Source organism: Sceloporus undulatus, chromosome 7, assembly GCF_019175285.1.
Source record: "Sceloporus undulatus isolate JIND9_A2432 ecotype Alabama chromosome 7, SceUnd_v1.1, whole genome shotgun sequence".
Lineage (NCBI taxonomy): Eukaryota > Metazoa > Chordata > Lepidosauria > Squamata > Phrynosomatidae > Sceloporus > Sceloporus undulatus.
In genome coordinates, this window is record NC_056528.1 from 16,363,773 (window position 1) to 16,390,985 (window position 27,213).

At 40.8% G+C, this 27,213-nt stretch overlaps 1 protein-coding gene across 4 annotated transcripts in view; it reads left to right on the top strand.

Annotated features, from left to right (window-relative positions):
• Nucleotides 1-481: 481 nt before the first annotated feature.
• Nucleotides 482-27,213, top strand: part of CNTRL (centriolin) — a 36,793-nt gene continuing 10,061 nt past the window's right edge. Inside the window, exons 1-28 of one of the 4 annotated variants that reach the window (XR_006104971.1) lie at nucleotides 482-884; nucleotides 2,358-2,612; nucleotides 2,826-2,959; nucleotides 4,082-4,212; nucleotides 4,825-4,966; nucleotides 5,499-5,685; nucleotides 6,104-6,297; nucleotides 7,447-7,494; nucleotides 9,037-9,159; nucleotides 9,750-9,972; nucleotides 10,626-10,735; nucleotides 10,850-11,044; nucleotides 16,267-16,420; nucleotides 17,604-17,824; nucleotides 18,282-18,458; nucleotides 18,869-19,003; nucleotides 19,493-19,635; nucleotides 20,446-20,653; nucleotides 21,033-21,212; nucleotides 21,378-21,557; nucleotides 22,132-22,248; nucleotides 22,576-22,714; nucleotides 23,085-23,227; nucleotides 24,279-24,471; nucleotides 25,191-25,492; nucleotides 25,864-26,072; nucleotides 26,236-26,428; nucleotides 27,053-27,183. Coding sequence is in view for 3 of the 4 variants with exons in the window: in XM_042478697.1 (XP_042334631.1) it covers nucleotides 2,390-2,612; nucleotides 2,826-2,959; nucleotides 4,082-4,212; nucleotides 4,825-4,966; nucleotides 5,499-5,685; nucleotides 6,104-6,297; nucleotides 7,447-7,494; nucleotides 9,037-9,159; nucleotides 9,750-9,972; nucleotides 10,626-10,735; nucleotides 10,850-11,044; nucleotides 16,267-16,420; nucleotides 17,604-17,824; nucleotides 18,282-18,458; nucleotides 18,869-19,003; nucleotides 19,493-19,635; nucleotides 20,446-20,653; nucleotides 21,033-21,212; nucleotides 21,378-21,557; nucleotides 22,132-22,248; nucleotides 22,576-22,714; nucleotides 23,085-23,227; nucleotides 24,279-24,471; nucleotides 25,191-25,492; nucleotides 25,864-26,072; nucleotides 26,236-26,428; nucleotides 27,053-27,183 (4,535 nt within the window). In the remaining variant the exon portion in view is untranslated. Of the gene's footprint in view, nucleotides 885-2,357; nucleotides 2,613-2,825; nucleotides 2,960-4,081; nucleotides 4,213-4,824; nucleotides 4,967-5,498; nucleotides 5,686-6,103; nucleotides 6,298-7,446; nucleotides 7,495-9,036; nucleotides 9,160-9,749; nucleotides 9,973-10,625; nucleotides 10,736-10,849; nucleotides 11,045-13,980; nucleotides 14,275-16,266; nucleotides 16,421-17,603; nucleotides 17,825-18,281; nucleotides 18,459-18,868; nucleotides 19,004-19,492; nucleotides 19,636-20,445; nucleotides 20,654-21,032; nucleotides 21,213-21,377; nucleotides 21,558-22,131; nucleotides 22,249-22,575; nucleotides 22,715-23,084; nucleotides 23,228-24,278; nucleotides 24,472-25,190; nucleotides 25,493-25,863; nucleotides 26,073-26,235; nucleotides 26,429-27,052; nucleotides 27,184-27,213 lie in introns of those variants that run through there. The other 3 variants (XM_042478697.1, XM_042478698.1, XM_042478699.1) reach the window with 3 other exon arrangements.

Sequence of the window (27,213 nt, forward strand, 5' to 3'; positions counted from 1 at the left end):
CGCTGGAAGGGCGTGGCTGACGGAGGCGGTGTCTTCCCCATCGACCAGGCCCACTGAGGAAGTGTGCCCTCATTGGCCGGCTAACCCGCCCCTTGGCGAAAGTGTATTCTTATTGGCCGAGCTGACGGCAGGGGTGTGTCCTCAATGGCCGGCTCACCCGCCCACTCCATTCCCAGCCCCTCTAAAAGCCGTTTGGATGGAGGGACATGGCCGATGGCGAAAGTGTATTCTTATTGGCCGAGTCGACCGTGGAAGTGCGTCCTCATTGGCTGGTACACCCGCCTCTTTTCCATTCCACCCGCCCACTCCGCCTCCTCAGCCTCCAGCTGAGAGTAGCGCGATACAGCGGTTTCTCTGGAGGGCCGACTGCAGAGGTGCGTCCCCATTGACCGGTCGAACAGGGGAGGTGTGTTCCTATTGGCCGGTTCGCCTGTCCTTTCTCCATTCCACCCGCCCACTCCACTCCAGAGTGGCTCTGGGTCGTTAAAAGCGGTTTCTCTGGAGGGGCGTGGCCGATGGCGGAGTTGCGTCCCCATTGGCCGGTCGAACAGGGGAGGTGTGTCCCTATTGGCCGGGCGGACATTCCACCCGCCCAACTCCTCTTCGAAACAAAATGGCGCCGCCGGGCGTTAAAGGCCTCGGTCTAGGCGCTTCCTGTTCTTGTAGGAAGTAAGCGAGAAGCTGCTCTTTGGTTGTTGGTTTTTTAAAGCTAAAGCCCTTAAATCCTAAGGAAGAGCGGAAGAGGAAGTGGAGGAAGCCGAGAGGAAGAGGAAGATATAGATATCGCAAGGGAAGGGGTTGTGCGCGCGCATCCTGGCTGGAGGCCTGCGGGGTTGCTATGGCAACGGCCGTCATCAAAGCGGAGTCCTGAGCCTGGGATTCAGGTGAGAGAAAGGAGCTGGGTTTGCTCTGCGGGATCAATCCAGTCCGACGCCGCTTTCACTGCTGTGGAATCCTGGGATTGGTAGCTTGTGGTGGCACCAGGAAGGCTCAATGTCTTGTTCTAGTTGTTGTTCTTGTGTACCTTCAAGTCATTTCTGACTTATGGCAACCCTAAAGCAACGCCTGTCTCAGGGTTTTCATGGCAGAGTTTCTTCCCTCTGAGGCAGAGAGAGTGTGACTTGCCCAAGATCATCCAGTGGGTTTACATGGCTGAGCCAGGATTCGAACCCTGGTCTCCAGAGTCATGGTCCAACGCTGAGACCACTATGCCACACTGCCTCTCTCTCTCTCTCCTATTATAAGTAACTGAACTGAGGCACAATGATGGAGCAGGACTCTCTACAGCAATGGTTTCCAACCTTTCTAATGCCACAACCCTCCAATACAGTTCCTCATGTTGTGGGGACCCCAAGCCATAAAACTGTGGTGTCTCTGTTCCCATGTAGCCCCTGGTCCCCCTCTCCACCTTTAGAAGGACAACAACAAATGTTTGTTGAGAAGGACCTCATAACAGAAGCCTTCTTTCTTTGGCTGCATTTCTGCGTTAGCTTTAGGCAATGTGAAGACTGGCTGCTTTGTGTGTCTCCAGATGAAAGCCTCCAGCACATACCGCATGAGCCATCGAAAGGCACATGCTTTATATAGCAAATGAAGCAAAGTAACTTCCTTTCATAACTCCATCTGGATGCTAGATTGTGAGTGGTTGTGGTTGGGAGAGCAGTGCGTTGGCTTAGTTTCTGATATACATCTTTAGACCTTAGCTCTTGGTTTGAAAGCAGACGCTTTCCGATCAGCCTCCTTCCCCGCATTGTTGTTTGATCTTGTTTGATCACTGGCCTTTGTTTTTTAATGCTTATAATTTGCCATTTTTGTAGGTCCCATAAACAGATAAGGAGCAAAACCGTCCTGATCCTTAGAAAGGAGAGAGAGGAGGAGGAAAAGAGAACTGTTATGGGGTGTAGTTTATGTTTCCCAGGGTGTTCCTTTTAAATGGAAACAGATGTTCTCTCTAGGAATATCTGGGTCCTCCAGCGCAACTCTATGGTCAACTTTAACCAAAAGTCGCACTGAAGGACCTAGAGATTTCTAGAGAGAACGCTCCGCTAGGCATTTGTAGCTCCTCCAGGGCAATTCTGTGGTTAATACCTGGCAGATGTTGACCACTGAGTTGCACTGGAGTTGCCATTTTCAACTCAAGGAACATAGGGGTTTTGTTATTTGTGGTTTTTCCACATTCGCGGGGGTCCTGTGCCTCTAATCCCAGCAAATGTGGAAGGACGAGTGTGTGTGTGTGTGTGTGTGTGTATGAAAAAGTGCTTTTTGGATGTTTAAACAGTTTTATGTTTAAACAGACTCCACAATATTTATGCACCTGGGAAGGCTTTGACAAAAAAAATGTATGTGTGTCTTTGCAGCTTCTCACTGTTAATATGCAGCAGTTTGAGCAATGAGGAAAAGCCGTCCTCAGCGAGCATCACCCAGAACAAGGCTGATGTCTCCATCTCGAACCCAGAGCCCAATGTCTCCTGCGAGTTCAGCCAGTCGGTCCCCGTCTCCTTATAGGAGACAAGAAACGCCTCCTATTTATTTAAAGCCGGAGCAGGGATGTCAAGGGGATGCAGCCGAAGACAGCGACTCAGTGATTCCTTCTGAGCGTCTGGTTGGACAAGGTATTGTGATGAACTGATCATTGCACTCCCTGTACGTTGGAACTATATAATGAACCTATAGATTTACTTTGTTGATAAAAGCAGTTTCTCACAAGAAGCCCAGAGATGTTGTCCTTTGACATTCCTTGAGTTGCAGTTTTCTCTTCATCCATTGCCATTTTACTGTCATTCCATTGTCATTTTCAACTCAAGACATCTTCTTATTGACTTCAGGTGACAACTATGTTAGCCCAGGCACCCGATACATAACGGAGCCTCTTATCAAGAAGCTGGCCAAACAAGAAAACCTGGGGCGCATAACCTCTCTAAATCTTTCTCTTGCAAAAGATGGAGGAAAGAAGTTCAAGGTATGTGATTATTGTAAGTTTCTGTTCATCAAGAATAAAAAGAACAGCACCTTCCACTCGATTTACAGGATACAGACGGGATATTACAGTAAAAAACTTTAAACTAGAAACTAGCAACAGGGATCTTATGCTGTGTCTTACTCTTTAAATGGGATAGAGAACTGGGAGAACCAACTACTATGGCCGTATTTGGACAATCTGAACTTCTTTGCTGCTGTTTTGCTGTTCCTTTTGAGTCACTGAAAGAGTGAGGAAGTCACCGCTAACCACAGTTTCCTTTCATATGACAAGTCAGAATTGAAATCCAACTTTATTTAAGACAGGGTTTGATAATCCAAAAAAGGCACAAGAGTTGGTATTTATTCCCATTGCCTGTTCCCTTTGCTATTGTCAGTCCAGAACCAAGGAGAAGCATTCTTAGGTTAGACTCTTATCAGACATAAAGTATTACTTTGTTGACTTAAGCAAGAGTTGTGCTCCCAGTACTGATAGCAAGTGGACAGTGCAGAGCATTGATACTGGTTGCAAATCACAGGGGCTGATGATCCACATCTTTCCTTCCTTCTATGTCTGAAGAGGGATCAAGACCGAATACAGGGAGTCTCAGATAGTGCACCTATTCCCATCTCTAGCCAGGAGGTTCTCCGTTCATGTCCTGGAACCTCTTTGATGATCACAAGGAGTCGGTCTGTTTTATTTCCTTAAAGCCATGCATCACCACAATACATATTAATTAACTTGAAAGGCATCATCACAAAGGGAGAGGCGGGATATAAGTAAATATTTTATCATATTATTATACCATCGAACTCGGATCTAATTTAGTAACTGATTCACATCTTTGCTTACAGCTCTAAATTTGGCCGCTTGAGAAACTGCCTCCTCATTCAGCATTTAAGAAGTTCCAAATGGCTGTTTTAAAATGCCGTCTCAGTGATTTTCTTTCAGTAACCTTTAACTGTGCCAAAATAAGCTAGCTTTATAATAATACCCCACAATTGGTTCGTCTTGATAGCATGATACATCATTCCAGTCATAAAAACATGCTTCATAAAAACAGTAGCCTACCGTCTCGTCTTATACAACAAGTCCAGCGATTTACAGCTTGGTTTATTTTTGCAGTACATAGAAAATCTGGAGAAGTGTGATAAATTAGAGGTCCTCAATCTCAGCCACAATCTGATTGAGAAGATTGAAAAACTGGACAAACTTTTAAAACTATGTGACCTCAACATGTCTTACAACAAAATAAGGTAAGCATGGGGGGGGGGGGGGAAAACAAATAGATGTAAAGAAACATATCTGTACCATAATACAGTGCCTTAGAATACATTCTTTTCAGAGCATAGATGCATTGTGAGCGATGAAAAAGAACAGTAAAATGCAAGGACCTTGCGGTGGTTAGGCTCTTGCTGTGCTAACTTAACTTCCTCACTTCATGAAACAGTTCTTCTGTGATGAAATGGGGATTTGAGCAAGACAGGTGTCTGGGACTTTTTTGTTTTGTGCTGGTTTTGGTAGACGGAAACCTCTTCAAAAGGACAAGAAGGACTGGAGTGGATTCACCTGTTGCAGCATGTTAACCAGAGTTTTTAGAATTAGCAAGAAATTAGAATTTGTCCATGGATTTAATGAAAAGTATACACAGGTCCCTTTTAATGCAGTTTTTACAGTCTTCCAACGTTAAGTTAACCTTTTTAAAGATTAGCAGCAACACAAGAGTTGTGTTCCAGATCCTCCAAATCATGCACTGAAGGACCAGAAGATCTCCTGTCTCAACCCATTTCTCTGTCATAGCTGTCTTCATTGTATGCACCCTGCTTCTTTCACCATGCCTCATTTTACTATTTGTTTCTATTTTCTAGTAAAATAGAAGGCATTGAGCACCTACACAATCTGCAGAAACTGAATCTTTCTGGGAACGAGATTGAGCACATCCCTGTGTGGATGGGGAAAAAACTCAGGTCCCTGCGTATCCTGAATCTGAGAAAAAACAAAATATCATCAGTAAGTTATTTTACCCTATAAAAACATTTGCCACATACACTTGTTGTTAGCAGTATATGTAGATATTATTGCTGCCTGTTTACCTCTTTGCTCAAGCCCTTTCCAGAAGAGAATACTTCTTAGCATTCGAAAAGCACAATGTTTCTGGAACTCTTATTTATTTCCATAAAGAAAGTTGGATTCCATGATCATGTCATGACTAACCACAGAAATATTACTGTAGAGGTAGAGAATTTGAGATTGGGATATACTTTATCTGGTGAATAGTGGGTAAATGTGCAATGTACTTTTAGCTATGGTTGTGTTTGCCTTGGTGTAATATTCCTGCAAATCCCTTTTCAGTTGTTTGACTCTGATATGACTGTCACACTATTTTAACATTTCCCTAGCTTTTTAACATGCATGATTCATTTTATTGGATCCTCTGCTACTAGATCATATGTTTGTCAAATTGCACAGGTCGATGCAGAAAATGGAGTGTGATTTGTGCTTCATTGAATGCTAATTCTTGCATGTCTTTCCTATCTTGCAGCTCCATGAGGTAGCTAAATTGAAGCCTCTAAAAGATTTGACTTCTCTGTCCCTGGCAGACAATCCTGTTGCAAATCTGCCACATTACCGTCTTTACACAATTTTCCATTTGAGGTCATTGCAAGATCTTGAGGGACACCCAGTGACAAACCATGACAGGGAAGAGGCTCTTGAGAGGTTTAATTTAGGTAAGTATAATTTAAGCTGCAAGCAGTTGTAGTGCAGTCCTAAGCATTAATATTTGTCTGCAAGTCATCCTCAGTTCAGTAAGATTTACACTCATGTAAGTGTACATATGGATTGCAGTCTTACATTAAATTTTAAGATGTGTACATAACTTTGAACTTCATAGAGAAAAGACTTGTGCACAGGAGGTGGGACGTGGTAATAGCCATTTTCGTGCACCATGGTTTTAGGAGTATAGCAAAGATGTTTTAAGTGCACAACTAAAGGACGAAGGTGTGAAAGCTAGAAAGAAAAAGGATATCCCACAAATACTCTGGCAGCCCAGACTCCTTGGGAACGCATAGTTGGGTAATGTGTGCTTTTCCACCAACAAGTGAACATGAACTGTGTTTTGATATGCTGGATTTCTTCATTTTGCAGAAGAAATAGAAAGTCTTGAAAAGGACTTGGAGAAAACCATGAAAGAGGTGGAGGATCTTAAAAATAAACAGTCTGACTTGCTGGAACAGCTTCAGCACCAAGATGAGCAAAACAGGTTATTGAAACAAAAGCATCTGCAACAGAAACAAAGCTGTAAAGACCTGGAGAATGAGATAGAGACAAAAAATGAGCTGGTAAAGCAATTGTGGTTTTTAAAAATCACTGTATTTTGTTCAGTATCGTAGGTTTGCACTTGCATAGATACACTATCCCTCTTTGTCTAAATATGTATCAAATAACTGGGAACAAAGGCATTAAATGATAAAGATCCATATTTAATTGTATTTGGGGACAAAACTTAACATGTACACGGTAGTAGTAAAATTATGCTGGAACTACATCAGTGTAAGTCATTTCATTAACTGCCCTTTTCTGGTTTAACTGAAAACAACCATCAGGATAGTTTCATGTTTATCTTTTTAGAAACCTAAATGGGTTTTTTTTAGCCTTCTTAATACACATTTTATTGCTTCCACATAGTTGGATTTAAATATTGTTCATTGATTGAGGATAAGAAGTTGCTGTTGCAATATCTCATTCTCTCTGTGCTTTATTTCTGATGTTTTAAATCTTGTTATAACCCTGACTTAACACATTTCTGGATGTAAAATCCATAGTTGTAAAGTAGCTTATCATACTTTGAAATTTACTTTGTGGAATTTTTCACATCTACAAACAAAAGTGCCCAAGACCTTTTTCATTAAGGTTTCTTAGGACTAGACTTAATAAAAACTAGCATTGCAGTGTTGTGTAAACAGAATCACTCATGGGAATAAGACATTTTCAGTACAATCCCATGCATGATGTCCATAGAAAGGGAGCTGAAACTTCTTGTGTTGAGTGGATTGTGCCAGAGAGAACTGTATACTTCTAAAAGCAATTCAATTTCCAAGAAGTATTGTGTCTACTGCCTGTTCTTGTCCTTCTGAATGATTTTGCTTGCCTCCCTTTAGCCAATGTATTGGTTTGATCCAGTTTTCCTTAAAGCAGAACCTTTATTCCTCACTAAAGATATCTGTATACTCTCTGCATTTAGATATAGTCTCCTTTTTTTATTATTTACTGCTACCCTTTGGACATTCCTGCATGGTCCTGGTTCAGACTTTGTCAATAAAGTCAACTGTACTTGGTTCTGTAATTGTTTGTTTGCTCAGAACTTTACTATGCCATGTACTTTTTCTAAGTTAGAACTTTTTCATGATGTTGGATACTAAATCTTAATTCTTTTCCTTGTTCAATCTTTCCTGTTCCTACCAGTCTCTCTTTTTCCCCCTCTCCTTTAGTTCTTTCTTCTGCTACCTCTTGGGACCTTGCTGCATGCTCTCCCTCAGGTATCCAACAAGACAAAGCTGTCAAAACACACAGAGAGAGACAGTTCTTTGCAAACCACATAAAAGCAATAGAGTAGTTGCAAACTGAAATTGCTTATAGTTACAGGGGTGTGTTTTGGTTCTGCAAATAAATTGTGACGACAAAAGATGCAGACATGTGCAGGACATATACAGCTGTGGTTTATTTTCCATTCTTAAGGAATGGCTGCAAACCTGTACATGGAACCATGGTTTGCATTAACTGTGCATTAACCATGGTTAATTATATTTATACTTGAGGTTGGCAGTTTCCTCAACACACCAATTGCAAAGTAGCAAGTAGATCTTGTAGGTGTCCTGGGAGCAAGATTCTGGGAAAGGACAAACGCAGCAAATCTGACTGTGGTTTGTTCTGCACCTTTGGGCTCTTAACCAGGATGAGGCAGTCATCCATAGGTGTTTTTTTGTATACGATGGTTAAGTGGCATAACTACAACAGGTCACAGTCTTGTCACATTCAGCATTCAAAGGAAGATGGGGAAGATAGGCAATATTCTTGATTGTGGTATGTGCCATTTACTCCTTAATAAAAGTGTTTTTATCCAAATGGATAGAATCCATTAAAGAACAATGTGAAAATAATGGGATTAGGACTGATAGTATGAAAATGGAAGCCTTATTTAAAGGCTCTAATACATGTTAGTAATTTTAAAACTGTGGTGTGTGAGCAACTAATTAGATTTTGTGTTTGTGTGTGTGTTTATTATCATCACTGTGGATAACTTTCAGGTCTTCTCGTGTGACGTGTTAGGTAGCGAAAAGCTGTGATGCAGTAAATCTCTTACGAAGCCATTGTCAGCTATGGAAAGGAAAGCAGAGTGCTGTACTATTTGCTCTGTAGCTGACAAATGCACAGATGTCCAGTGCGTTCTAGTACTTGCTGTATCATGACCTCCGTGTTTGTGTGTGTGTGTTTCATTAAATTAACAGAGCAATTTTAACCTGGCCTGATGGAGAGATCCACCACTCCACTAAAACACAAGTAGGCTGGGTGGGAGGTGCAGGGAATTGTAGTTTTTCCCTTGATTTGCCTTTTCAGACATCTCTCTCCATCCCCATTCAAGGATGGGAAATAGATAGCTGGCTAATCCAAAACTGTCTGTGCCCATATTTGGGGACCTTTTATTGGCTACTATGAGTAGGAACACAGCTGGTGGTAGTATTATACCCATGGAGCTTCTCACAGCTATATCTTGGGCTTCAGGATGGACAGTCCTGCCAGCAGAGAGAGGCTTTGCTTCATCCAGATCATCTCTTGGTCAAAGAGCCTGGTGGTTAGGATTGCACTGTAATTGTAGAAACATAACATTTAAAGCAAATCCACTTGTCACTTAAGTCTGATTGGTGGAGAAACCCTCTTTTTACTATGAAAGTTTTGCCATTGTGTAATTCATGCCCATATCACATTGCGACCCATGGTATTGACATACTACTTAAACCTGTATTTTATCCTTGAAACTTACTGGCTTTCTTTTTCTTCTCAAAACCAACCAATTCCATTAGTTGAAACAGAAGACAGTGGAATTAACTAGAGCCTGTCAAAAACAATACGAGTTGGAACAAGAGCTTGCTTTCTATAAGATTGACGCCAAGTTTGAGCCATTGGGTTATTTGTATCCAACCGAGGTAATGATGAAAAATGATATTTGTTTAAGGGGCTGGGTTTGGTAGTCAGGTTTGTGGGTGCTGGGATCTTGTTAAATACTCAACTTCCTCCCCATTCCAGGAATGTTGTCACTGGTTATATGATTTCTCTGTTAAGAAAAAGAGTTGTAAACATGCAAAATTATCTTTCTTCATTTCAAGTCTGTGGGAGACTGTACTGTACTTTGATATAACTGATTTGAGCAGCATCTCTCAGAGCACTTGGGAATTGTGCCTATCCTATCTACTTCTAAACATATGACACCAAATAGTAAATCCATTTAAGCGTGTGTCCTTTTGTTTCTTACAATGACAAGGTCTTTATACTATCACAGTACAGTCCTTTTTATGGTTTAACCAGCTGTAGATTCCCGAGACTGGGGTTGGTTCATGAATGGACAAATGTACAAGAGGTTTGGAAAACATTCAGTGAGTTTTACCAAGGTGATGCTTTAAAAAGCCCAGCAAACATATCAGCAGAATTAAAATATAAATATTTCAAAACATTGCAAGTTAAACATGTATTCTGTCATGCCACTTTGATTCATTTGACCTTCGAATATGACTCTTAGGATGTTGAACTGGATGATGCACCAGGTGAAAGTCCATACATTGGGAAAGCTAGGTACAAAAGAAACATGTATGCTGTGGAAGGTCATATCCCTAGCCAGGCTCAGAAAATGCAAGTGGGAAACATGGAACAGGATCAACAACAAAATGTTCAGCAGCTTAAACTGAATCTTCTTCAGTCACTAGATGTACAACTGGAAGAAAAACAGAGAAAGATTAAAGGAGGTACCATCATCTTTCCTTAACTTCATCCTTAGTCTTATACATGCAGAGTGTCTTCTGACTTTTTATATAAGCTTGAGCATTCAAGTGAACAGCTAAAATTTAGTACTGTCAGAGCAACATTTGAATTCATGAATTCAGTGAGATTTGTGCAGATAGGACATTTGAATTGTGCCTTTCCAGCTCATACTTTTAACGGTCATCTTAAATTTCAACTTATGATCAACCTGTCTTCCCCAGCCCTTTGCTCTCCACATACTTCATATTTCAACCCTCATCATTGTCATTGACTTTGCTGTCTGGGGATGGTTATAATCCAGTTCATCTGGACAACTGGAGAAGGCAACCATAGACTAATGTAGTTTCAGAGCTCATTCACTTTAATGTAATTCTGTTTCCATAGGCCCCTGTCTATAACTCTTTTCTATTAATCTTTTTCTCAGATCGTGTTCTTATTTGGCTCCCATTATCCTCATCCAGTTCACCCTCCAAGACAATAAAAGTCTTGTGGCATCCATAGTCTTTCCTTTTCATGTCTCTGGATTGTGACCACCACTTTCTGTCCCCCAACGTGTACTTTTCGTAACTGTAACATCTGCCCAATTGCATTGGGCTTGTTTCAAGTTTTACAGCTTTCTATGTTTGTCTTTCTTTAGCGCAAGAAAAATTGGTTGAGTTGCAGAGCGAAATAGCAAATGCAGAGCAGTATGTTTTAAAAGCAACAGAGGAGCTTAAACAAGTCCAGGATGCTGTAGCTCAGAAGAAGGTATGTATAACCCAGCTGTGGTTATATTTTAAAAGCCAAACTTATCACTTTTGAAGGTTCTGACTCCCCTGTATTTCTCTGGCTTACATACATTTTCTGCATGCTCAATTTTAGATGTCAGAAGTAGAAAAGGACAGTTGCAGACAACAACTAAGCAGCAAGATACTGCTTCTGAATCAGCTACGTGAGGAAGCTCTGGAATTAGAGAAACAGATGGAAAGGCAGAGGCAAGAAATGGCCAGAAGAGAGAGAGAGCTGGAAGACCTGCATAGTTTTATAGAGTCTCTGGATCCTAAAGACCCAAGACATGTAAGTCAGAGTTCCTGTTTGATGTTGATATCCGTGAATGGGTTAAGACCTCTACTGCTGAGGAAGGCAAAGCTTGGGGTTTTTTTGTTGTTGTTTTTTGCTAAGTTGTGATGCTCCTTGGCTCTTTTGCTTCCTACCTCACCCAGGGAGGTAGAATATAGTTATACTGGGCCACTCTCTTCTTATGATATAGCCCTAGTACCTTTTTATGCCCTCTTTGTGATCCTGCACATAACTACCAAGATTTCCATGGTCAAACCGGGTGTAACAGTTCCAAATGCCTGCACTGTTGTGGAGGTTGGTAATCTCTTCTTCCCTATATCATGACCAAATCACACACACACCCTGCACTCACCATTGATAGGTTGCCCACATTTCATTGCCGGTGGAGAGTTAAGGGAATTGAAGAATCTGGCTATGTTCCCATAGCCAAACACAGACCAGTGACATCTAGAACTCTGGAGGACCCCAATGAATCTTGCTGGAAAATTGGTCTGTGTCTCACTATGGGAATGCTTCATGTGTTTTGGAATGATCAGTGCCTTTATTTTGACTGTTCCTGAAGCTGTATCTGGATATTATTTTTGAATTGATGACTGTGAACCACACTGTGGGGTTACTCAGAGTGTTTGGAGGGTCATGGAAACGTTATAAAAGTAAATGACTGTCTTGTGACCACCTTAGGATTTTCAAATTTATTATGATATACAATACTGGTGAATTCTTTAGATATCTAAAGTCTTGGGCTGAGTTACAGGTGAACGGGGTGAGGGGCTGTGCCTTGAATACCACTAAGGTATTCAAGATGAGTTTGGGATTTTTGAAATAGTATCTACTTTGTGCCACCTTTTCCACCAGGAAATGTTGGTACATTTCAGTGCACATCTGAAAAGGAGTCATCAGTTAGCTCTCTACTTGCGGTTTTGGTTGGAGAAAGTTCCTCATTGAAGAGGAACTCTCTTTCTCTGTGTGTGTGCTTTGTGTTGTTTCATGAAATGTCTGCTGACTCTCTTAGGAATGGATCTGTTGACTGGGACATTGGTTAAAGCAGAAGGATATAGCTTGCTCTGCCAAAGAAATATGACCATTTATTTACTCAAATAGGGCTGGGCATGTTCAAGAAGTTTAGCAAGGGAATCAGAAGGACTTTGTAGGCACTACTAAACTTACAAGTCATATTTGCCACCTTGATATTATCATTGTATTATATATATATTACAAGAACTGTGCTTGTATATACTGTGACATTAATAAATGGACTTGCATATCTTTTTGTATGCAAATGAAAAGGATATGCAAACCAGCTTCTTAGTGCCAAAGTATATCGATGCATAATAATAAAACAATACAGCTGCAGTACTTACAGCAATAAAACAAAAGAACTGGCTAATACATAAAGACCTCAATTAGTTGTCTGCTGATCCCCTCCGCCTTTGAAATACCAGTGTTTTATATTTATTACCTGAACTTAAGAACCTAGTATGTGAAGGAGTCAGGCAATTTGCAGACAGGAAGAGTTTCTTCACTGTAGGTCCTAGCAATGAGAAAGCCTTATCTTGCATAGGGGGTTATGGAAAAACTTATTTAAGTAAGCTGGTAGGTTCATGTTGGAGAAGGAAATCCTGAATACATCATGATCACAGACCCTTTAGGGTTGTGAGGGTTGAAACCAGCATTTTGAATTTGGCCTGCATCCAGTTGGGAAGCAGCAGTATCAATACAAAATCAGTGTGTACTATATTTTGCTCTGTGTAGAACAGAGCACAAGAACCTCAACCCATTTCTTGTATGCCATCTTGTGGCACTACATGCAAGCAAATCCTCTGTTTCTCTTTACAAGCGAGTATCTTATAAGACCAGTGAAATAATGTTTCAGTAAAAGAGGGACCATGATGGATAGCTTCTGCCTTTTTCCAGCACAAAATCCTGTGGTATGGAGACACACCCAAGGGCAAAAAAATGACATTCCTTCATAGAGACAATGTGGATGGACCAGTTTCTTAATCTCATGCAGATACACATTTTAAAAGTTGTCTTTCAGATTTTTTTGGTGTGGACAACTTTGTTGATTTGTTCCCACAAGATACAAAATGGAAGTGTATGTATTATAAGTACTCCTTAGCTTCTTGAAACTGTAATCTGGGAGAAGGTCTCATTGGACTTAGATGGGCAGAGTTCTGTGTAACTAAGGTCCAAAACACACTGCTGAAATAACTCAGTTTGAGACCATTTTAACTGTCCTGGGGTCAGTGCTAGGCAATCCTAGGAATTTAGTTTATTGTGGCACTAGAGTTCTCTGACGGAGAAGGCTAAATGTCTCACAAAACTACAATTCCCAGAACTTGCTAACATTGAGCCAGAGCAGTTAAAGCGGTCTCAAACTGGATTATTTCTGCAGGATGTTTTGGATCTAAATCTGCAATCCTATGCCATTTTAGGAATCCGTTCCGATTCATGTGGTCTTCCTTCCAGCTGACTGTGTATATGGGTGGATGTTCATGTACAGTTGAACAAACACATCTTGGTTTCATTTTATAAAAATACCACTTTTTATTAATTCAAGCTGTTTTATGTTAGTCGTTCTGGTACGAAGTCTGGTGAATTCTGAAACAAACGTGAAGACCTGCATTTTCCCAAAGGGGGAGAAGTATTCTTGCAGCATGCCATGCTTTCCGATGCGGTGGGCGTGCGCGGAATCCTCTCATTCCAAATTGCCTTTTGTGTTTCTGAGGCCCAGGGGCTCGCTTAGGAAAGGAACTGCCAAGTCAGCAGTCCAAAACTGGAGCCCTCCAATAGTAACAGTCTGTATGATGCGGGGAGGCTTTCTAAACAAGAGGAAACTGCTTTCTCTGGAGACCCAGCGCAGGCTTTCGGAGAGCGGAGCTGCCTGTTGCTAGCCCCGGAGTGGATTGGCTGCTTCCTGTGTTGTGATTTAAAGCAAATAGGACAGAGTCCAGCTAGCTGAGATAAATAGGGATTGGAGCACATGTTCCCACTGCGTGGGGCGTCACAAAGAAACTCTCACAGCCCCAGGGACCTCGCTTGCTTCAAACCACATCCGAAGCAAGGCTCAACTGTCAAATGGAGAAGCCAATTCAGAAGACGAGATAGGAGATCGGGGGACAGGACAGTGTTCTGGTTTAGCAACTTTTTCTCAGCCCTGCTGTCTTTCACAATGAGTTCCGAATTATGAGCACATGATTTGAAAAGAAGCAAGGAAAGAGAATGCTGTAAGTGCCGCCTCCCTCTCCCTAACCCACCCCTCTCCAAAGACCCTTGAAAAGCTTCAACAGCTGCAGAGAACCTTTTACAAAAGAACACTCTTCAGCTGCCTGCAATAGTTTAAAAACAGGATGTCTTTGACTTGTGTTGCTGCAGATGTTTAGACTCCATTCTTTAGTTTCCTGCTCCACAAACTGAACAGAGATTTGGTCTGGGGGCAGTCTTGCTAAAATGCAACTTTTCCTTCGGCCATTTTGCATTTCCTCAGTTCCTGTATAAAAAGCAAGTAGTATAGTGCGGTTGGCCCTTCTCATTTACAGCTTTGACTTTAGCAACTTTGATTATTTGCAGTTCTCTCTAGAAAGCTTTCGGTCCTCCAACACAACTCTGCCAGAAGTTGACCATAGAGTTGCGCTGGAGAACCTATGATTCCTAGAGAAAACACTTTTCTAGGCATTTGTAGGTCCTCCAGCATGATTCTGTGGTCAGTGTTAGGCAGATGTTGACCATAGAGTTGCACTGGAGAACCTGGAGATTCCTAGAGATGTGTTGTCTCAGGTTAAAAGAATAGTGGGTTTTTATTGGTGGGTTTTCCACATTCACAGGGGTCCTTCACTCTTGACCCCAGTGAATGTGGAGGGACTACTGTAGTGTCGTGCCTCAAATGATAGTAGTAAGGATAAAAGAAATAGTAATTGGAGCGCTGCATGAAAGAATTAAGTACATCTAATGGTTGAAGCACCTCCTTGCGTGCATATATGATCCTTATTTTTATACCGATTTGTTTCATATTCCTTCTAAGGACTGGTGTCTTCCTAGAGCCCTGGCTAGAAGTTGTCTGCTCCATAAGATTTGACTCTGTGTTTCTAAGCCAGGCGCACACTTCTTTTGCTGAAGCTGAGCACTGATAACAAAGCCAGTCATTGTGACAGCTTTAGCTATGAGGTCATGCATGATATTTATTAGGAGGCTCTGCATACATTTATGTTTAGCTGATACTGGATATTGCAGCTTAATATTCTCTTAGTGTAAATATTTGTAAATTTAGGAGGAAAAATGTCATTTTGTTATGAATGGCATTATACATATTTTATATTATTATGTATTCAATAGAGAATTTAATTCAATAGCAGCTAATCTCTTACAGTCACTGGTGTTAGACTTTTACTGTGAGATTCATTGTTGGTAATAAGTAATTACAATGAGATTAGTATGAATGGTTGAAGATGGGGTTACAAAATATTGAGCATAGTTTAAGGGTGTTCTGGAAACAACACTGTGTTGTTTCCTTCTGTAACGCAGAACAAATCATTCCTTATTTCCTTATTATCACCACACTATAGATTTCCTTGCTAGCAGCCCCCAGTGATTTAGAAAAGATGCGGAGGGACAACCAACATGAATGTGTTTTCTCACAAAGTATAGCTCCTCCATGAGCAACCTCTTTAGGGAATTGGGAGCCATAGTAACACAAAATCACGATCAGAGATTTGGAAACCAAGTCTTGTGAGGAACAACTTGAGGATGCGTTTAGCTTGGACAAGAGAAGAGTGAGAGGTGACATGATAGCTGTCTTTAAATAACTGAAGAGGTGCCATGTAGAAGATGGAGCCAGCTTGTGGTTTTCCACTGTTACTGAGACCAGAACACAAACCAGTGGATTCAAATTACAAGAAAAGAGATTCTACCTAATCATTGGGAAGAACATTTTTTTAATCATTAGGACAGTTTGACAGTGGAATAGATTGCCTTGGAGGGCGATGGACTGTCCATCTTTGGAGGCCTTTAAAACATTTCAGGAGTGTTATTATTATTATTAACCTTTATTTATAAAGCGCTGTAAATTTACACAGCGCTGTACACAGTTATTGTGTTCCTGAATTGCAGGGGGTTAACCTCATGGACCTGAAATTTTGGGGCGGGGGGAAAAAGTCAGCAGGCATGTTTAGTTTTCTTTTAAGGCATTAGTTTGAGTTGGCTATTTTAACTGCCATTCACAGGCTCACATGAAGGCTCAGAAAGCAAGCAAGGAACAGCAACTTGACACAATGAACAAGCATTACAAACAGCTTGAAACTCGGCTGGACGAGATGCTGTCTCGGATTGCAAAGGAAACTGAGGAAATCAGAGACTTGGAGCAACAGCTCACAGATGGTAAAACTTTAACAAATACTTATACTTTTTATAGTCCACAAAAGCACTAGTATTTCTTCACAAAACACCCACGTGATGGAGGTGTACATATATCTGTTTGTTGTCTAAACTGTTGGTCCACTCAACTGTTGATCTACAGAGCATTACTCAACTTCTTGTCACAAGTAAATCTTCCCAATTGTTTTTAATGGGGAGGCTGGGGGCTTCAGGGTTGCACCTAGGGATCCCGAGAGCATGTGTGTGGCACATGGGTCACACTGTTGCCTCTCCTGATGTATGTAAATCCTAGATATTCAGTGGGCACTCTAGTTGGGACAAACAGCTGGAGTTAGACCATAATCTATAAACCCAAAAGCAGTGTTTTGCCTCCCCCAGATCTCATATGTGGCACGTCCTGTTCTCTCGATTTAGGCAGTCACCCCTGTCTGCTTCACCAAACACCACAGGCAAGGTAGAATAAAAATGCTCAGTTATCTGGGTGATCGAGCTGAGTAGTGCGCAAACTGATTATTTGTCCACAAACTGGATTGGATACATGAATAGTCAGGTGATGGAGATGTGCACGCTAGAGTTGCTCTCCATGGGTAGTAGAAGAATGTCAGCCGGAGTCTTTGGAGATTAGCTTCTTAAAGAACTCTGGTGGTTGGTTTTTCCCTCCATAGGGCAATACTAATTAGATAAAGAATTTTCATCTGGGGATAGTGCCAAGAAAGAGGGACAATAGCCTGGCCAAAAGAATAGGATATGGAATTACTGTACAGTCACAGATGAATAGGTTTATACCTTAGTAGCTTAATCAGTAATCATTTATTTGCTGTGTTTAAAGCCGTGGGGAAAATGTGGTTGTTGTTATTCTTGTTTATGCTCTAGATGGTTTTCAGTCCCAGAGAATTTCACAACAGGAAATGTGAGTGATTCTCTCTTTTACTTAGACCAGCTTCCCTTCCCGGGAATTTTGGATTGTTTTCACATTCTATATTGTATAGAACAGCAAGATTGTAAATAGAAATATACTCTATCACTTCAGATAGTGAGATCCAAGGGTATTTCTCCTATGTAAATGTGCTTTGGGATGTGATTAGTATTGTTATCTTGCCTTCAACAAAATCAGGATTTGTCCTGCTGTTCATTGGCCAATCTAATTGTTGAAATACTCTTCTTATTTCTCTCCTGCTGTTCACAGGCCAAATAGCAGCAAATGAGGCACTGAAGAAAGACCTAGAAGCAATTATCACTGGGTTACAGGAATACTTGGAGAGCGTTAAGGGTCAGGCCAAACAGACCAGTGATGAATGCAAGGAATTGCGGAAAGATAAGGAAGCTTTGCTGCAGAGGGTGGAAGAACTGGAGAAGGAAAGAAACCAGATGGAAATAGTTGCCATGGATGCGGAAAACCTGAGAAAAGTAGGCTATAGGAACAGTTCCATACCCAAATACCATGCTGTGTTTTCCCACTCACTAGCAAGCTTGTCTCAGCCCGACTCAGTGTTGTTGTTAAGCAAAACTGGGGTTCTGGTCTCAGCCAGCACATCAACAGTTGTGCTACAGGCCAGTTTTTTTCTCTCTCTCTACTTGGCCCAGTTTTACATTATGGTGAACAGGTCATGTCCCTTTTTGCATGCATTTCACACATTGATGGATGGTACTGAGAAGCCCATGTTTGTGTAAACCTTGCCTTATTGATTCAGAGCCATTGTGTTGGTATCCTAGGTCTTGGTATAAATGGCTTAACTCCCTTTTCATCTAACCTGAAGTGCCTTCTCTGTGGAGCACAGTTACTGTCTGGCGGTGATAGAAGATGTAGCCATGAAACCAGTAAGACACAACAACCCCAAATCGTAAACTACATGTTTGATTTCAGGACATTGCAGACCTTGAACATGCAATCCAAGAGCAAAGAGAACTCAACAAAGCCCTGCAAGAGGCCCAAGGAAACCTTAATGCTTATGGGGCTGAACTGGAAGCTGAGTTGGAGGCGCGAGACACAGAAGCCGATCGACATAAGAAAGAGCTAGAAAGGCTGAAGCAGCTTAGTCAGGTATAGAAGTCTGTCTTACCTAGATTATAAAGCTAGGCTTCATTTTATTTTGTTGTTAATTTTTAATTTTTTTAATGATCCTTTTTAACAAATCCAGTTCTAATCATATTGAGGGAGGCCCTGGCTTTGGCTTGGCTTGCAGCAACTGTTCTGCCAGCTTTACCTTTCCATCACGAGATAAAACTGAGGGGACTATAGCATAGGAGGTGGGGAAAGAGGGCAGGAAAGTAATCTGCAGTGTTGTGATTGAATTGTCCTGACCAAGAACTTATGCCATAGAACTCACTATGTAGGCCAGTATAGTTTGGGACCAATCAAACAAAATGCATGCTTTTTCTTTTCTTTTTTCTTCTTCTTCCTCCTCCTCCTTCTCTCGCTCTTTCTCATTCTCTCTTTTCTGTTGGGAATAGCTGGAACACTCTGCTCTCCAAGCTGAACTCGGCAAAGAAAGACAAGCCTTGGAGAATGCCTTGACCAAAGCACAGCTGTTGGAAGAGAAAGAACAGGAAAATAATAAGCTCATTTCCCAACTCAAGCAGCTGCAGGTATAGTATTTGTATCCCAAATGTATGCCCTTGAATTAGTACATGTGACACTGCCGTAATTTTCAGAAGGCTCCAGCTGTTTCATTGGAAATCAAATATGCATCTATGCCGTATATTTTATCTTCACGAGATTCTGTTAAAAACTTACCAAAGACATATCCTTGGAGGATTCAGTTAGAGGTGTCAGGGGAAATCATTATTTTTGTAACAAATTGTTCCCTGTAGCAAATGGCTTTAAGCTCCATGGGGTTAGTGACGGCGGTTGTTGTTGTTGCCTTCAAGTCATTTCCAGCTTATGGCGACCCTAGAGTGAACTTATCATGAGGTTTTCTTAGTAATATTTGTTCAGAGGAGGTTTTTCATTGCCTAACCCTGAGGCTGAGAATATGTTCCATGTTCTATCCGTCTTTAATTTATAGAATTTAAAAAAACCCCACAAGATAGATTTTGCTGAGAACAGATTACTGTGATATTTGTGTTTTTTTACAGAGGGATAATAATCTTTTGAAACAGAAGCTGAAAGATGCTCAGAACCAACTGAACCACGCAGTTGATAGCTTAATCCATCCTGAAGAAGTCTTGTCTCGTGTGAGTGAACTCAAAAGAAAGCTACAGACTGGTGCAGAAATCAAGTGAGTTAAAAACAGAGATGTGATACATTCACAGGGAGGCATTTCCTTTTCAGACCCTGGAAATACTTGTGTTCTGTGTTGTATGATGTGGACTTAATTCTCAAAGTACTTTTCACATCCAATGAGATGTTTGATAGAGATTTGATTCTAGAAATATGTCTTTTAGGTATATAAAGACACAGAAAATACTCTTCTCCCATCCACTATGCCTTTCCTGTACTGAGCTTGCCATTTTTTCTTATCCAAGCTTCCCAAATACATTTTTGCTGTAACTTGGAGAAAACAGACTCAGGGGGATAGTGGCAGGCTGGAAACGTATATCTCTATTCTTGCTGATTTTTAGATGTTTGACAGAGATGGAGGTGTAGGAAGGAGGGAATAAGTGCATTGCTCCCCAAATAAGAATCCAGCCCTTTCTATGAAAGTTCTGTTCGCTCTCCCAATTTCTACCATTGCAGTAACTTAAAACTTCAGCTGAGTATTTAGAAATACAGTTAAGACATTCAAAGAAAGGGGGCAGGAAAGTACCAAGGGAATGTGAATACAGCAAACAGAGGAGTTCTTAGGTGGGAATGATTTTCAGTGTGTCACTCTGCAATACCAGAAACCTGGTTTACTGAAGGAAAATTTCCTTTGTGGGGGTCATAATTCTTCCATGCGTACAGACACACCATTGGCAGAGGCCCCCATTTTCTTTGAACATCTAGCTTAACTGCAGATCTTAGGTCTTTAAAGGAATGTTTTTGATCACCAAGCAAACTGTTCTCCATTCATTTTGTGTGACCGATTTTCTTTTCTTTTCTTTTTTAGGTGTCATAACTCAAAGGATATTTTAGGAAAAAGTCTTGGAGATCTGCAGAAACAGTTTGGTGAGATGCTTGCTCATTTACAGCAAGAAAATGAGGCATCACAGGCCAGAGAGAGCGAGCTTCAAAAGCAGATGGTATCTCAGCAAGCTAAGCTGGAAGAAGCACAGGAAAAATACCGACTGGCCTGCAACAGAGCTGCTGAAGCCAAAGTAAGAGAAAGGCAGATTAGGCAGAGAAGTGTGAAAGATCACTCTTTGCTTCTAGCTTTCAGAGAGAGCTGTGTCAGTCTGTTCCTGCAAACAAACCACACTGACTGCTTTCATGCTTTAGAGGAATGAGAAGCATTCTGAAGATGCTCAATCATTCATTCTCTTGACACTGCAGCTGTAGACCCAAACAATAAATAAAACTAAACATGGAAAGCAGTATAGAATATATGTTAAAATGGCTTATAAAACATAGGCGGCAAATTAAAGTATCTAAAATATATAAGCTGTGTCTAAAATAGAACGTGCAGCTCAGTATGTGACCTTTATGGTTACTAAAAGGTCGCATCCTATTTCCCCTTTTCTTGCATTTTACCTTCAGATTAAATCTGAGAAAAGGCAGAATGAGACCCGAGTTCGACAGCTAGAGAATGAAATCCAGCATCTGAGTGAAAAGCTGAAGAGCATGGAAGAAATCCAGGGGCTCACAGATCAACAGCTTCAAGAAGCTGAGGAGGAGAAAGAAAAAATTCTTGCTCAACTGGAAGAGCTGGCAAACAGGGTAGGTCTAAACATTATGAAAAAGATGAATAATTTAGAACGCTTTTATGCTGGTGCCCTCCAAATATTGAGTTCCAACTCCCCAAATTCTCCAGATACTACATACTACAGTTGCAACTGTTACATTATTTTTCATGTCATTGAATGGTGCTTTCTTCCCTTTCAGAAAAAAGTTGAGGATGCCAGGGCGCAAATGCAATTCCTTGGCATTGATAAAGAGCTGAAGGAGTTAAAGAGAGCAATATCAGCGTCAGATAAACAGGCAACAGCAGAGCTCTGTGCAGCTAAAGATCAGCTACGATCGCTTCGTGGGACTGTATCCAGAATTAATCAGGAGCGCACCGAGGTACAATATGGTAGAACTGCACACTTAGTACACTATGGCATTCTCTAGATGCCATGTGAAATATTATACGACTCTTATAATTTGAGCATAAATTTCAACTGTAAATTGAAGTGTGAAAGAATGTAATGATTTTCTTTAGTAATAAAATATCATACATTTGTTAGTGGGATGGGTGCAGTACCTTACTTCTTAATGAAAGAGGAACAAAGAAGGAATTGAATCATTACTTGGTCTAAGGTCGCCTTTCATATCCTATGTACTTCACTTCTGAAATTGTTGCAACTCCTAGTTATAGCTAGCAGCTCTTAAGTCACTCCCCAGCTTCTTAATAATAGGATCCAGCCCAATGCTGGACCTTATTAAATAGGCAGAATACATTGGAGCTCTCTACTGATGAATTCAGCTGGAGTAGTACAAATACAAAAGAATAGCTCATTAATCATTCCTTTCACATAAAGAAATGAATAAGACACACATCACATTTATAGAGCTTTCTGTGTATTATCAACACATAATGCCAGCAAATGTGTGAAATAAATTAATACAACATCTCTTCTTTCTTTCTAAACTGCAGGAACTTCAGGAAGCAGAAAAATTCTGTACGCAGGCTACTCAAGCTTCTCAGGATCTTGCCAGGGCAGAAGCAGAAATAGAACTGTTGCAAAATCTTTTGAAAGAGAAGGAAGAGCAAGTATGTTGTTATTCAATTTACTCTGAATGTTCCAACACTAAATATAAGGGCAAAAGTGAAACCTAACTAGTTACAAGGCAGAGTTACCAGATTCACTTTTATGTCTTCCAGTGTGGCCTTAATACATGAATGAAACCTGGTTTTCAGGAAGAGTTAGTGGATTTAAGTAGATCCCAGGGTCAGGTGAAAGTGCTGGTCATTGACATAGTTGGTCATGACATAGTTGCCTCGGGAGAGCAGTGAGGCTGTATCTTAAGTGTCTGGTTTTGTTAAACTTTGTATGCAAGGCCAAAAAGGGTTGACTGAGGTGTTCTTGTATCATTTCAGTATGACATGAAAAAAGCTGTTGCTGAAACTACTGCTTCCTGTTCTCAGAAAGAGGAGATTGATCAGTTAAATCAGCTTCTCAAATGCCACAAAACAGAAATAGACCGACTACGCAGTGCATTAGATCAGGCCAGGGCAGGTAATATTTTCTCTCCAATTTCTTTTCCCTCCACTGCGGTTGTTTTTTAAATACATTTTAAAACAAATTCAGATGTATTTCCATCTTTCTATGGCCCAGTATCTTGTACTGACAAAGTAGTTCCAAAGCAGTGTATTTCCATGATAGAGGGAAGTTTCCAAAATTTCTGTGATCCTGCTTATCATGCAGAAAGGAGTTAAATGGGGCACTGAATCCCTGAATTCTCCTGACCTATGGACAACATCATGGAAATATACTGCTTTGGAACTACTTTCTCAATGTGAATATTTAGTTGATCACTGATTGACAGGTTCTTTCATTTACCTATAATCTCATATATAATGAGCTAAAAATTTTAATTCTCTTGCAGGTTCCAGAGACGAAATTAGCAGCATTTTGAATGAAATTGCAGTACTCAGGCATGCCATCTCTCACCAGAATGATACTATTGCCAGCATAATGGAGCCGCTCAAACAGAGGGGACACTTGTTTTACATGCCTTCATCATCACAAGTATGAAAACTAGACGTTTGATGGGAAAGAATCAGAGACAGAAATTATTTCCCCATGGATCTTTTAAAGCACTTTAATGGATTTAGAAAGGTGGATTTGGAGATAATTATTAATTTTCCTTGGAAATTATCTGTAGATGGCAAGTGTCATTTCATTTTTGGCATGAGATGACTTCAGTCTTGCAGGCTTTTCTGGCTCACTGTGGTTAAGAGTGAGAGAATATACTCTTAGAGACAAGAGTGCCTTTGAGCACATGCAGCCAAAAAATTAGTAGTCCAAAGAGCTGAGTACACAAAACTGTCCTATAAACACCTGAAATTCTGAGAGCAAAGTTAGATGCAGACTATCAATACTTAGTCTCTTCTGCAAATGGGAGCACCTCCTCCACACGCTCTTTCTTCCTTCATTGTAGCAGACAAGCATGAGATAGCATGTGATTGTAATACATAAACATGTTACTACCTTGTTTTGTATGAAGCAATGTTCAAGTTTGTACCGTGGGCTTTCAAACCTGTTATGCAGATCAGTAGCATCTTGCTATGTGTTGCAGCTTGTCTTCAGCCAGTGTCCCAAATGACTCAGTTGACTCTTAATCATACTGGATATCCATGTTAATAGGCCTCTTTCTTGCAACTGCTCCTTATTTATTCATAAATATGGGCACTATGCTTTTCTTGCTGAGGTGTTTGTTCATATTGATCAGTGAGTGTATGCTTTCAGACAACATAGTGTTGCTCCAGTAGAGGGAATACATCCTACTTAACTTGAAGGTAGAGATAAGCAGATTAGGAACTAACCAAAAATTATATTCTCTTACATTTTGACATTCATAACAGAAGCTGGACCCTGGAGAGTATTTTGTTATTCCTCCAGCAGAATTACTAGAATATTTAAATAGCCCATGTTTCCCTGTTTTTAACTTCGGACATGAGTTCCTTATTTTTTGAAACAAAGGGCATTAAGGGGACTCATACAGTAAGTAGTATTTTTCATGAAATGTTTGTCCTAACAGTGTTGTTATTTGTTGTTTCCCTCTCAAATAATCTTAAAGGCATCTACTCCTGCATCTCAGAGCACCAAAGACTCTGGTGTTGGTTTGCAATGTCCCATGTCAACCCCAATCAGAAAAGAACTTGGAGAGAATAAGCCAAGCAAAAAGGAGCGTTCAGCCTCCCCTGCTGCCAGAGAGTGTCATTTGCACACGCCAGTCAGAAGTGGCCTACAGGAATCTCTCTTCAATGAAAGTAAGTCAGTTCAGTTGTCATGTTATATCTGAGAGTGATGGCTGGTTCTGTACTTTTTCAGAACTGTTTGCCAAATAGTTTCTCCTATTGCTCTAAGAGCTAAAAGCATGTGTTTCCGCTATGTAGTTGTTGAAAGCACAAGCAACTAGTTGTGGTCAAAAGCCCAACAACCCTATTATTCCACAGGCATGTAAATTATAGCCTGTATCTTTGCAGTCTTACTTAGAATTAGATTCCACTGCTGTTACTACTTTTGCCATTACAGGATTCTGATATTTTCTGCATGTCTTTTTAAAAGGCTGGTGCAAGCAATGCCTGCTGTGGTCATCTCTTTTTTGCCAGCATTTCTGTACACATAACCTGTTGAACAGAAGCAACTCCCCAGCGTATTTGTTACTATTCCTTCTGGAGAAGGTGGTTATTGTTGTTTTTAAATGACCTATATACTGGCCCAGTTGAAGCTTTCAAACTGACATATACAGTTCCATATAACTGCAATAAAATTAGACAAATGCAAAACCAAATTGACAACAAATAACATCAGACATGCAATGCTGATTGTTCTACAACAATCAGCTTAGAATTTTTTTCTACACTCTGCACTTGTTCTCTAGAAGGTGGATATTTTGGCTTTTTGTGTCTGTGTTTCTGTTCCCAGATTTCTTAATAGTATTCTTAAGCTTCCAGGTCAGATGTTTTTGTTGTATTCCACAATTCAGGGAAACAAGAAGAAGGTGAGCTGAACATTCACGATGTCTCTTCCTTTGTACCACCTCCTGGATCAGTCATTTATTCTCTTCTGCCAGATGGTGCTCCGGCACCTTTGGGAACAGTTGTGTATTGCCCACCGTCCCCATCCATACCAGCCAATGGAGGAATTCTTGCTCCAACTACAGTGGTACATGGCCCGCCTCCTGCTGGGGCTCATCTTGTTTATTACTCTCCTGTTCCCACTAACTGTTCAGTGCCTCTTGTTCCTGTTGGAGTACTTCATTGCAACATCCCTGAACATCACAACTTGGTAAGAGTCCTGGCTTGGTAAAAGACACCAGTTTATGAAGCTAAAATAAATGTCTCAGTGTTGTGGGTGAGAATTGGGGATATCTGCTGGTTATCACCTCCAGGCAACCATGTTGTTAGGTTGCTTTAAGCAATCCACTGTCTTAGCTAGCTATACCCCACCTGTAATACAGGAATGATAAGCATTGCTCATTTTTGCTACAATAATGCTATGCCCTGCTAATAATAGGACTTGCAATAAATCTAGATCACTAGTTCATAATTTTAAAAGAAGACTGATTCTTGCCTTTCTTTTCACTATACAATTCAGACTTTTTAGATGCATGTTTCCTTATTACTGAAAGCATGGTAATTGCTATTTATGTGTTTCAGGAAAATGAAATATTAAGGCTTGAAGACAGTATAGATAAGTTGAAATCTGAAAAGCAGAAAAGCAAGTCTACTAGAATCTCTCATCATGAACATAATAGAGAGATGGAAGAATTGCACCAAGGCATTCAAGACCTGTTGAGTGAAAGAGAAGAGCTGGAGCATCAAGTAACAGAGCTGCGTAAAACAGCCCAGAAACGAAATAAACGCAAGTAAGGAGACTGTGTAGAGGAGAATGTTTGCCTGTCTTTTCTTTGAGCCTGCCTACTGTCTTCATTTGGTTTGGCTAAAAGGGGAAGGAGGGTTGTGAGCTTCATAAAAAGCTCCCCTTGGCTTTTTGTGGGAAATAAATTAATGATCCTTCTTGTGTTTTAGAGACTTTCTTGATGGGCACATGAGTGGCTTCCTTTCAGAGCTGGAGCTAGAGAAATCTCTACAGCACCATGAGAACATTGTGGATGAAATCAAATGCATGGAAAAAACCCTCTTGAAGCGACGGGCAGAACTCCGGGAGGCAGACAGACTTCTGGCTGAAGCAGAAATTGAACTTGAAAATACACGAGGAAAAGTAATTTTGGATTTTGTCTGTTTCAAAACTCAGAATTCCAAAAGACGCATTAGTAGTTCCAAGCTGTCAGCTCTTAGCTACAGGTAGATTTGCTTGATTTACTGTGGATAAGAATACCTATGGGTTTGCCATTGCCTTCCCCTGAGGCTGAGAGCACGTAACTTGCGCAAGGTACCCAGTGGGTTTCATGGTTGAGCGGGATATTGAACCCTGGTCTCCAGAGTCGTAGACCAACCTTCAAACCACTCTGCCATGCTAGCTCTCATTCTAGTGAATTATTTTTGCTGTTCTACTGATTCTTGTAACATAGAGTCAGCCCTCCATATCTACAGGTTCTGTCTGTGAATCAACCATCTGCAACTTGAAAATATTTTTAAAATATTTAAATTCCAAAAAGCAAACCTTGATTTTGACATTTTTTTAATAAGGGATAGCATTTTATTATGCCATTGGATATAATGGGACTTGAGCATTCGCTGATTTTGGTTCCATATGGGATCCCAGAACAAAACCCCAGTGGATACTAAGAGCCCACTGTACCTTACTTCTCTATGCTGAATAATACGGAGCTTGCTAATTTGATTAGTAGCTTGCATCTCAAAAAATAGCATTTTTTTTCTCTAGACCAAAGACACCATCCAGAAGTATAACGGTGCTAAACAGCATTTGTCTCGAACTGAGAAAGAAGCCGAGGAGCTGGAACGACGGGCTCAAGAGATGGCTGTGAGGCTTGTAAAAGCAGATCAGCAGCTAAGGTGAACTGGAGCTACGTTAAGTCACACTGT